Source organism: Tamandua tetradactyla, chromosome X (genome assembly GCF_023851605.1).
Source record: "Tamandua tetradactyla isolate mTamTet1 chromosome X, mTamTet1.pri, whole genome shotgun sequence".
Lineage (NCBI taxonomy): Eukaryota > Metazoa > Chordata > Mammalia > Pilosa > Myrmecophagidae > Tamandua > Tamandua tetradactyla.
In genome coordinates this window covers 58152511-58164993 of record NC_135353.1, presented here as the reverse complement: position 1 = coordinate 58164993, position 12483 = coordinate 58152511, and the positions used below count along the sequence as shown (strand labels likewise).

Sequence of the window (12483 nt, the reverse complement as noted above, 5' to 3'; positions counted from 1 at the left end):
CTTACACTGCTGAGAGAGCTCCTCATACTCTGCCTTGAACTCATTCTCCACCTTGCTGAGCTCCTTAAGCTCCCAGCCCAGACGGAAGGCAGTTAGGATGGGGTCCTCACTTGATAAGGCAATGAGTGAAGGGCTTGCCAGAGCCTTATAGATGTTCAGCCGGGAGCGAGAGTGGCGTAGGCTGTCTACCTCTAAACTGGATACACATTCCACACAGTTGCAGCGGATCTGGTGGGGCCGTGGGATGGTGACTCGTTTTTGGACAAGCAATTTAATGATTTCATAGTTGTTGGTGTGGGCCGCCAGCATGATAGGAGTGATGTCAGGTGTGAACTCTGAGAACTGGGTGTCCATCAATAGAGTGGGAACCTAGGTACAAGAAAGTGAGAAGCATAGAAAGGTGGGATTAAGACTTGGAGAGAGAAAGATCATATCAAATGTTGATGATTCCAGAATTGGAGTCACCATTCTCTTGACTATCTTCCTCCTCACCATAAGAGGTAACATTTGTGGAGTCCTTACTGCATGCCAGACACTGTTCAAAGCACTTTAGATGTATTTACTAATTTAATCTCTACAACAGCCCTATTATGTAAATATTCACCCCACATGAAGAAATAGAGGCACAGAGAGAATTTAAAGAACATGTCTAAGGTTACACAGCTTTTAGTGACAGCCAAGATTTAAACCCAGGCAGACTAACTCTAGAGAGTGGCTCCTAAATTATGCAATTACAAGATGTCCAATTTTGTCTGTGGCATAGTAGAGATACAGAGAAGTAAAGGACATTTTCCCTGGTGTTCTGGAGCTTAATTGGATAGATCAGACTTACATAAAATTGGTAAATAATAGTACATAGTAGTATGTATTCAATTTCAAAGGAGCAGTAGAGACTATGGGAATATTTGTTTGAAAGGCTAAAGACAACTAAAAATCTTAAAGAGTGCCACTAAATCAAGTGACTGAAAAGAAGATTCCCTTAAATGGTTACATTGACTTTGTCTCTGTTTAGGATTTCAGAGAACTAAAGACTAAGGCCAATGGGGCTCATCCAAATTCCTGTAGGTCCCAGGAAGATAGAGAGAATCTGTAATTGACAGGAAGGAGTACTTTGTAAATGAAGAGGGGGTGTGGTTACCCTAGGAAAGGGACCTTTGAGAAAACTGCTATATCCAAGATGCAATTAATGCTTGGTGTAAAGAGCAGTTAACTGGTGACAGACATGAGTTCTCTGGGTATTTAGGAGTATTTCTGGGTGAGTGTACAGAACCTGGTCAATGAATTAAAAACCTTGGACATTTAGTGTGTGTTTTTTTGGGACCCAGCCTGTTCTCAGTTTGGGTAACTCGGGAAACTCGGGCATCTCACTAGACTTATAGAAGACTCTAAATACAGTAGGATCCAGAGCTAGAGATTGGGGAGGATTGAATTAGTCAAAGGAGGCTTCAGGGAAGGGTGGAACTGAGTATTCAAGCATGGATAGAATTTCATAGGACTGTGAAATATTGATCTTAATACACTTAAGAAAAAAAATACAGTTCCAAATATACCATTTTATTGGGAAGAACATAACATGGATAATTGAGATTCTCACAGAAGAGATGAACCTTGTTTTAATCAATAGTTTCTTTCTCTTTTTCTAAGTGTTAAAACAAAAACAAAACCACAGCTGCTGGTGAACTGACGAATGGATGAGTTAGAGTTTTACTCATTTTTGCCTTCCCATCTTGGATGAGGGGTTCCTAAACAGAGAAGTGGTCAGAAAATAGGGAGCCAGAGAGAGGTGGAAGAGGAGGAGTTTGCAAGTGGTTGCATTAGCCTCTGAATCGTGGAGAGCTGGCTGCATGCACATTGGTCATCAATTGCTTGGATGGAGCAGCAGGTAAACATTGTTAAACATTTAAAGGGAGCAGCTACAAACAAGACACAGCAGGAAGTGAGCAATTGGCTCATAAAGTAAATTGAGCACAGGAAAGAATAATCTCAGAAATTAGCATAAACCTACAGGAAGGAGTAGGTCTGAGTGGGCCTGGAAATGAACATAAACACGACATCCGGCACAAAGCTTAGAGTTGGGAGAGATGGTAAATGAGCAATTTGTCACAGTCTACTGAGGAAGAAAGCAGCTCAAATCTGGGAAGCCCACCTTTCTCAGTGAGCAGGGGCATTCCTCAGTCTTCGGCATGGTCAGTAGGAGGGGGAGATAACCTTAGCATAGGATTTCCTGTGTTAATATTGGAAGTATGTGACTGCTCCCTACCATGGTGCTCTTCCTGCCCTCTCTCCCCTTCCTTGCTTATTCTATATATCATGCTCTTTTTTCTTCTGTGCCAGTACTGCCAGGCCTGTTCAAGACATATAGAGAATATTGTGTACCCATGAATATTGCTTAGGCCAACTTGTGTCACAGAGTCAAAAAGTTGTTGTCTATGCCTAGAGTATGAAATGCTCTCTCAAGCCATTTGATTCCACTGTCTTAGCATCTGCACTCAACAAGTAGCCTTAGGATCGTCCATTTGGCTTCAGGCATATGTGACACCAGAAAGGAACTCATTTACAAAGGAAACTGGTCTGTAGTGATCAACCATGTCCTCCCACCCAGATTACCTTTTCTCCTCCAATAAGCTTTATCCTCTCTCAGATTGCCACACCCACATCACCCACCTTACTCATTGCTGTCACGTGTAAGGTGTGTTTATCCATGTGCAAGCCTCTGTGTGGAATGGTCTTTCTCCTTTTCTCTGCTGGTCAAGGGTCATTACAAGTCCTGGCTTCTTTAATAGATCCTCCTTCCAACTTTGATTTTAGGCACCAGGCTGCATCCGAGATCTCACTTTTCTGAGGCTGCTTTATATTGCTGTCTAATTATTTCACATATGTATGTCTTGCATGCTCAGTAAGACTATGAATTCCTTGAAGGCAGAACTGCCTTATACTACTCTTCTTTCTCCACAGCGTTTAGCACAGTGGTAGAAACATAGTAGGCAATTGGCAAAAGGAAATTAAATTTCTTACTCTAAAATTAAGAAATTTACTTTCTTATTTACAAACTTGGCTCCTACAATTTGGGTCAATGTGAGCTAGTTCCCTTAGGCCTTTCCTTTCCATGTCCAGCTGAGAAAATAGACATTACAAGACTCTAAGCCAGAGTTAGAAGAATGGCTCTATAGAGAACTACCTTGAGGTTTCAAAAACTCAGGACAATTTCTGGATGTCATTTTCAAAATTCTGTAACTTCAAAAATGGATTATCTGGGCTTTTGGTCAAACAAGATGGTGGCATAGGATGCTCCGGGCTGCTGTTTCCCCAAAGAATCTTTGAACAGCTAGCAAAAATGGACAAAGCCATCTTCCTAAAAATAGCAGAAAACAAAAGGTTATAGAAGCTGCAACAGTGCTGAATCAAGAAAATGCGGCTTTAACAAAGGTAAGAGAAGCTCATGGTGCCCTTGTTGGCCTCACAACCACCCCCTGATAGGTTTGGTGTAGAGCCAGCCTGTGCTTACATTTTGGGTCCCTGGCCTTGTTCTGGAGGAAGCAGAGTAAACTATGTGCATACTGTGATGCCTGTATGTTAATGCCAATCTATCAAGTGACACAGTAAAAGATTGAACCAGGAAACTCATCTTGATTGTGCCCTCCCAGAACTTGCCCAGCAGGCAGAAGCAGCATGCTGAGAGCTAAAGTAGTGTAAGAAATAATCATGTCAAAGGGCCATGGGGTAAAGGATTACCTGCTTTCTGTCATAAAATAGAGCTCCCTGGAGAGGGAGAATCTCTATTCCATAGGGAGTAGAGGGGCACTCAAATTCCTATAAACAGGGTGAGGGGAAATTCCTAAGGCCACAAGCTACCAAAAGCCTAGGACAAGACACAGGTTCAGAAAAAATGGAGAGGATGCATGCACTTCACTTTTACCTCAGGCTGATCTTGATAGGAGGGATAAACTCTGAAGGGGAAGACCAGCCAAAGCAAAGCCAATTTGTAAAGACTGTGAAAGGAATTTTTTGCATTGCTTTGTTTGTTTTGTTAGCTCCTGGCAGTCTGGGAAACCTCTGTCATATCACTAGCTCAATACAAATTTAAGGAACAGTCAGCTCAGGGGCTAAATCCCAGAGTTAACCCTTTAATATAATAAAATGTACAGTGTGAAATAAAAAAAATTACAAGAAAAACAAAGAAACAGGAAATGATGGCCTATCCAAAGAAGATCCAGAAACCGTCAATGAAGAAGACTATACTTTGGACATATCAGGCAAAGACTTTTAAAAAATGATACTCAATATGCTCAAGGAGATAAAGGAAAACAAGAGAACGAACTAAAGGATATCAGGAAAACAATGAATGAATAACATGAGAATCTCAATAAAGAGAAAGTTGAAAAAGGAACAAACAGAAATACCGAGGTTGAAGACCACATAAATGAAATAAAATATTCCCTAGAGTGTTTCAACAGAAGATTGAAGATGACAGAAGGAAGACTAACTGAATTCAAAGAGAAGAAAACTGAAATGATTCAGGCTGAGGAGCAGAAAGACAAAAGAATAATAAAAAAGAAACACATCCTAAGAGGCCTATGGGACACCATCAAATATGCATTATGGGAGTCCCAAAGAATAAGGAAGAAAGAAAGATCATATGGAATATTCAAAGAAATAATGGCAGATAACTTCCCAAATTTAACAAAAGACATGAATATGCACATTCAAGAAGCCCAAGGAGGATAAACTTGCAGAGAACCATGCCTAGACACAAAGTAGTCAAATTGTCCTATGCCAAGGACAAGGAGAGATTCCTGAAAGCTGCAAGAGAAAAGCAGTATGTTATGTACAAGGGAGTCTCAATAAGATTAAGTGCTGATTTTCATCAGAAACCACAGAAGCAAGAAGCAAGAAGGCAGTGGGATGAAATATTTAAAGTGTTGAAAAAAAAAACTGTAAACCAAAAATTTTATATCTGGAAAGACTGTCTTTTGAACATAAGGGAGAGATTAAGTCGTTCCCAGATAAACAAAAGCTGAGGAAGTTCATCCCTGCTAGACCTGTATTACAAGCAATGAGAAAGGGAGTTCTTCTGAATGAAAGGAAAGGACACTAGACAGTGGAGCAAAGCAGCATAAAGAAATAAAGACCTCAGTTAAAAGTGACATATGGATAATTTATAAATGACAATACTATTGTATTTATATATATAAAACTCTACTTTTTACTTCTTACAGTTTCTAAAATGCAAATACATAAAAATGTAATGATAAATGTATGGTTTTGGACATACATTGTATAAAGATATAATTGTAACAAGTACAACAAAATGGGAGGAGGACTGAGGGGTATAAGAATAAGAATAATATATGTGCATGCTATTGAATTTCAGTTGGTACCAAATCAAGCATGATTGTTATAGATTTAGGATGTTAAATTTAAACCCCATGGAAACCACAAAGAAAATGTATGAAAAATATATACAGAGAGAAATGAGAAGTAACTAAGAAGTATAGAAAAATCAAATAAATATGAAATAGATATTAATGGAAGAATTGAGGGGCAAAAAAGGTTTAGGATTTACAAAGACCAAATAGCCAAATGGGATAAGAAAGTCATGGATTATCAGTAGTTACTTTAAATATGAATGGATTGAACTCTCCAAGTAAAAGCTAGATATTGTCCTAGCCATTAAAAGGCAGAATGAATAAAGCATGACCCAATGATATGCTAAGATTCACCTTAAATTCAAAGACACAGGTAGGTTGAACATGACAGAATGGGGAAAATATATACCATGCAAATAGTAAGCAAAGGAGAGCTTGATTACCATTAGCTATACTAATATCAGATAAAATATACTTAAAGTAAGAAACTGTGATGACATACAAAGAAGGTCACTATATACTTGTAAAAGGGTTAGTTCAACAAGACATAACAATTATAAATATATATATGCACCTAATGGCAGAGACCCAAAATATCTGAAGGAAATATTCACAGATGTGAAGGGAGAAATAGATGGTCTACTTTATTAATAAGAGACTTAAATATACCACTTTCAATAGTGGTTAGACCATCTAGACAAAAAATCAATAAGGACAGAGAAAATTTGAACAATGCTCTAAACCAACTAGACCTAACAGACATATATAGAACACTTCACCCAACAGCAGCAGAATATATATTCTTCTCTAGTGCACATGACTTATTCTCCAGGATAGACCACATGTCAGTTCACAAAAGTAGTCTCAGTAAATTCAAAACTATTGAAATTATACAATATATCTTCTCCCATCATAATGGAATGAAGCTAGAAACCAACAACAGAGGGAGAACTGGAAAATTTTTGGCAAGTCCACTCAATGAGGAAAGAATAGTCTCTTCCATGAATGGTGCTGGGAAAACTGGATGTCTATATGCAAAGAATGGAGGTGGAACCCTACCTCATACCATACACAAAAACTAACTCAACATGAGCCAAAGACCCAAATATAAGAACTAAAACTATACATCTCCTAGAAGAACACACGAGCATCTTCACAACCTTGTGTTACGCAATGGTTTCTCAGACTTTATACCAAAAGCACAAGCAGCAAAAGAAAAATTGATAAATGGGACTTTATCAATATTAAAAATTTTTGTGCTCCAAAGGACTTCATCATGAGACCTGTAAAATGAAATGAAATTTTAATGCATGCGACAACATGGATGAACCTTGAAAACATCATGTTGAGTGAAATAAGCCAGACAAAATGACAAAAATATCACACAGCATTGAACTCACCAATATGAAATAATTAGAATATACAAATTCGTAGAGTCAGAAACTAGAGCACAGGTTACCAGATGCTGAGGAGGGGAAAGGGAATGAGGTGTTATTGCTTATTTGGTGCAGAATTTTTGTTTGGGTTGATGGAAAAGTGTTTTTTTTTTTTTTACCATTTTTTTATTGTGAAATATGTATACCAAAAAAGCCATAAATTTCAAAGTACATTTTAACAAATACTTATAGAACAGATTTTAAAGTTTGGTATGGTTACAGTTCTACCATTTCAGGTTTTTCCTCCTAGATGCTCCAAGACACTGGAGAGTAAAATAAATATCAATATAATGATTCAGCAGTCATACTCATTTGTTAAATCCTATCTTTGTTATACCTTCTCCTTCTGAAGGAAAAGGTTTTATAATGGATGGTGGTAATGGTAGCACAACATGGTGAATACAATTAACACCACTGAATTATATATACTTGAATGTCTTTAAAAAGGGAAATGTTAGATTTTATATATATTACTAGAATAAAAATTTTGTAAAAACCCATAGAATTGTTCAACCCAAAATGTGAACTCTAATGTAAACTATGGACTATATTTAATAGTGCAGTTATAATAACATTATTTCATTAATTTTAACAAATGTACCACACTAATGCAAAGTGTTAACAGTAGGGGAACTTGGTGTGTGTGTGTGCAGGTGCATAGAGGGTTATATGGGAACATTGTATTTTATACATGATTTTTCTGAAAACCTTCAACTTCTCTAATTAAATAAAAGGACACTCTGGTCCATAGACCAAAGTTTTCTCTACTCCTCTTCCCTCTTTTCCCCTTATTATTTGCTGCTTTCCCTCCCCAGGCTGTGCAGTGATCATGGACTGTCAGCAGGGCAGCCATGGTAAAAAAAAAAAAAAAAAAAGTTCTGTAGTAATGGTCAGAGGTTTTTTATGACAATCAGAATTTTATGATATAGTTTACAGTAAGAACCGAACAGGCAACAGATATGAGTGAGGACAGCCAGGTGTATGTTTATATGCATAATTGGGGTGAGAGAATGGTAGGAATTGGTGAATGGTACAGCACACACACTTTCGAAGGGATGCAGTGTCTTCTCAGCTCCTGTTAATAAACATGAATGATAGCCCAGTGCTGTAATTTTTCAAGGAAGGCAGAAATCTGTATTTTTGATAAATCTCTTAAAGTTTTAAATGTTGGCGTAAAAATTTAGAGACAGCGTGCCGGCCAAGCAAAACACATATGTGAGGCAAATTAGACTTAAGTGAGCCAGTTTATGATTTCTGTGCTAGCACAGAAATTGTGAGACTAAAGTGGAATGGGGGAGGATGCTGGACATTCAAGCAGAGGCCAGATGATAAAAAATTCTGCATGCCATGTTAAGGAACTTAGAAGTTGGCTATTGGTCATGGGTAGCTACTAATCAGGAAAGTGACCTAGGTAAGTGGTGATTTCAACTACCAACATGACATCACAGAACATGAGAGGGGAAGAGATACACAAAATGAACTTTCTCCAGCTGGTGCGAGCCAACTCTAGCACACTATTGGATGAGTTTTAGTAAGGTAAAGTTAGATAAAAGATAGCATTATATCAGGTGAGGAGATGGTGAATATTGTAATCTAGGCAGTGATTGTAGAAATAGGCAGAAAAGAACAGATTAAACACATTCATTGAGTGTGTTAGGTAAGGGAGGAGGAAGAAATCAAGGATGTCTGCTTTCTATATTCCATGCCTGCTTGAATGGTGGTGTCACCAACTGAGATAGGGAGTACAGGAGGAAGAACAGATTTAGAGTCAAATGAAACTTCTGCTTTGGACATGTTGAATATTAGGTCCCTATGGAACTGCAGTAGAAAATTGTAAATCTAGCATGAATCTTGAAGGAGATGTCAGGGTTGAAAATATAGAGAGTGTCTTTAGCACATAATAGAGTTGAAACCATAAGAGTCGATGGGATCAGTCTCTGCTTGCCCTGCAGCTGGACCTGCTAATTTATCTTGAGGACTCAGTGGAAACTGGGGTTTCCAGAGAAACAGAGGCTTGAGGTAGGAAGCACTCATGCTGCCTCAGCCTCCTCCATTCCAAATTCCAATTGCTAGGGCTTTGCTCTAAGATCCGTTAGTTTCTGAATCCTGGCTCTTCCCCACTTTCTACCCTAGTCTATAAAATATGACTTCTGCCTGGACTTCTAGTCTGAGTTTCTGCTCCTGTAACTGGCCTAACAATCCAGGCCTCTTTTAAGAAACATAGTTGTGAAGAGAAGAGGAAGCCGTAACCAGAATGGGTTATGGAGTCAACTGAGGCTTGAGCACATTTATTAGATGAGAGGATGGAACTGGGGAAGAGTCTAGAGGTTGTAGATAAAGGGAGCGGGGGCTTCATGGATAGATCAAGATGCCTGAGGAGTTCAGAAAGGATGAGGCCCACAGTACAGAGTTACTTCTTGGCCTGGAAGAAGGATACCTTCCTTATCCTCAGAGACTGGAGGAAAAATGAGTTTAGCATAGCTGTAGGTAAGTTTGCTGTAGAAGACGCTTGTAATTTTGAGTACTTCTCATCTGAAAATGCTGTTTTCTCATTGAAGTAGGAGGTGAGATTACTGCAATGAGTGTGGAAGGTAGAAGTTGGCAGGGTGTGTGGGTAGAACTGAATGTATAGAATATTTATAAGGGGAAAGAAAAAGGAAGGTGACTGTTTTAGTTTGCGAGCTGCCAAAATGCAATATACCAGAAACAATGACTTTTAAAAACGGGAATTTAATAAGTTGCTAGTTTATAGTTCTAAGGCTGAGAAAATGTCTTAATTAAAGCAAGTCTATAGAAATGTCCCATCAAAGGATCCAGGGAAAGACACCTTGGTTCAAGAAGGCCGATGAAGTTCAGGGTCTCTCTCTCTCAAGTGAGAAGGCACATGGCAAACACAGTCAGGGTTCCTCTCTCATCTGGAAGGGCACATGGCAAACATGGCATCATCTGCTAGCTTTCTCTCCTGGCTTCCTGTTGCATGAAGCTCCCAGGAGGTGTTTTCCTTCTTCATTTCCAAAGGTCACTGGCTGGTGGACTCTGCTTCGTGGTGCTACAGCATTCTCTGCTCTCTCTCAATCTCCTTCTTTCTCCAGAATGTTTCCTCTTTTATAGGACTCCAGAAATTTATCAAGACCCATCTAAATGGGTGGAGACATGTCGTCACCTGATACAGCTTAACAACCACTCTTGACTAAATCACATCACCCAGGGAGATAATCTGATTACTGTTTCAAACACAGAGTATTGAATAGGGATTATTCTACCTTTATGAAATGGGATTTTGATTAAAACATGGCTTTTCTAGGGGACATACATCCTTTCAAACCAGCACAGTGACCAAGGGAAAGTAAAAGAATTGCCTAGCACTGCTCACATCCCAGAGAAATCAGAGGCTATAAATTTGTAGTGGCAGCAATTCTCATAAATGTATGGCTTTTTCCTAGCAATGTTGACAGTTTGGATGCAGAAATGGAGAATACAAGTTGTTGGATTGATCCAAGAGGTGCAAGGATGTTGAGGATGCTGGAAAAGTAGTTCAGATTGTAGCAGGCAGGCCTCCCCCTCTTTCTGGTTCAGCTGTGCTCTTTTGAAAATCGCTAAACCCCCTCTCCTTGCAGGCAAGAGAGATAAGGCACATTCCTGGGATAGAAACCCCCTCCCCTGGCCTTCAGGAACTGGTGAAGATGCACGTGGGCAAGAGAAGACATTCCTGGGGTGGGGGCCCCTCAATGGTTCAGCTCTGGGCCATTCTCAACTTTAATCAGCCAATTGTTTACCTTGTCTTTAATATGTCATACAGTCTATAAAAGCTAAGGTTGCCTTTTGTTCAGGGCTCAGACTTTCAGCGGCTACTCAGCTGAGCCCTATGGCCATTGCAAATAAAATCTGCTTCCCGAAACTATGGATCCTTAGTCTCAGCCTGTTCTAACTTTGCGAAACGTTCCTGGAGGCCTGTGGCCTTGTTCCTGGTTTTCGCGCTACAAGATGATTGAGCATAAAGGCCACATTAGGTAGGTAATGGATAAAAGCCAGGGACTTAATGTCTTTTTGAAGTCAAAGGGCAGATAGAATCAGAAGAGGAGAATTTGGAGGAAAGGAGACTGTAGTCAGAGAGGGGGTGTATTGATATACAAGAGTTCCACAGTGGAGGGAACTGCCTGAAAATGTGGAACTGTGCTTCAGTGGCCATGTTTCTTGAAGATAATTGTATGATAATATGGCTGTTGAAGTGTGACTGTGGCTGTGAGAGTCTTGTGTCTGATGCTCATTTTGTCTACCTTATCAGCAGACAAGTAAAACATATGATTAAAAATAAATAAATGATAGGGGGAACAAATGTTAAAATAAATTTAATAGATTGAAATGCTGGTGATCTGTGAAGGGGAGGGGTAAAGGGTATGGTATGTATGAATTTTTTTCTGTTTTCTTTTTATTGCTTTTTCTGAATTGATGAAGATGTTCTAAGAAATGATCATGATGATGAATATACAACTATGTGATGATAGTGTGAGTTATTGATTATATAACAAGAACGGAATGATCATATGATAAGAATGTTTATGTTTGTATGTGGTTATATATCATAAATAAAAATAAATAAATAAAAAAGAAATTTAAAAAAAGGAAAAAAAAATCCAGAAACAGCACTTAAAGCTCAGGGATAAATATGATTGCTATAAAAGACCCCCCTCTCCCCCCCAAAAAAGAGTATGACTGCTGAATCATTATACTGATCTTTCTTTAGTCTCCAGTGTCTTGGAGCAGCTAGAAAGAAAAGCTTAAAATTGTGGAATTTTAACCCATACAAAACTCTGAAATCTGTTCCACAGCTAATTGTTGCAGTGTGCTTTGAAATTTATTGCTTTTTTGTATATATGTTATTTTTCACAATATAAATAAATAAGAAAAAAAAGTGGGGAAAAAAAAGAGTTCCAGGGTGGAGCAGTTCTAAATGATGACCTGATCTAGATTAGTCATGAGCACAGTGAGGTGAAGTGGAGTGGATGTGGAGGTTGGCGGAGTTGGACAGAGCAAAGAAATGACAAGGCAAGATATTGGTTTGGCAGTCCAAATGAATGCATCCAAAATGATGATGCATCTTGGGCTGGAGAGGATGACTGAGTTCCAGTGCACAAAATCATCAGTGCAATTAGGATAGTGAGTTAATCAGTAAATGATCAGGAGTTGGGGAGAATAGATCTCTGCCCACACTATTCTGAGGAGATCTCCCACAGTGCAGTTTAAGGATACCTCTCCTGGCTTTGTCATTTTGTAGCTTTGTTATATTGGCTAAATTATTTAGCTGTTATGTGCCTGAATTCTCTTACCTGTAAAATGGAAAAAATAAGAGCAACTGGGTAGAATTATTAAGATTAAATGAGTATTGCCTACTATAGGGTTTAGAACATACTAAATTCTCAACAACTATGGTTTCTATCGTTAGAACAAGAAATGGGTTATAAAAGTATAACACAAAAATGTGTTATAAAAGTATCACAACTCCAAGCACATTCCCCAGCACAGTTTGGTGTTTTTCGTTCACCACAACTTGAGCAAAACCGTGACGTATGTAAAGGCTTCAGAGCCCCCATTTCTCCTTTATGTACTCTTTAATGTTTCCTCTAACATCATACAAGTTTACCCAGTGCTGTCATGTACCCTCCTGTTTGTCCAGTGTGAGC

At 38.8% G+C, this 12483-nt stretch overlaps 1 protein-coding gene across 1 annotated transcript in view; it reads right to left on the bottom strand.

The window, feature by feature from the left end:
- The window catches only part of TRPC5 (transient receptor potential cation channel subfamily C member 5), a 197966-nt gene that overhangs the window by 140527 nt on the left and 44956 nt on the right, over positions 1-12483 (bottom strand). Inside the window, exon 2 of the mRNA XM_077146516.1 lies at positions 1-369. This exon is cut by the window's left edge and continues 153 nt beyond it. Coding sequence (XP_077002631.1) covers positions 1-369 — 369 coding nt within the window. The remainder of the gene's footprint in view (positions 370-12483) is intronic.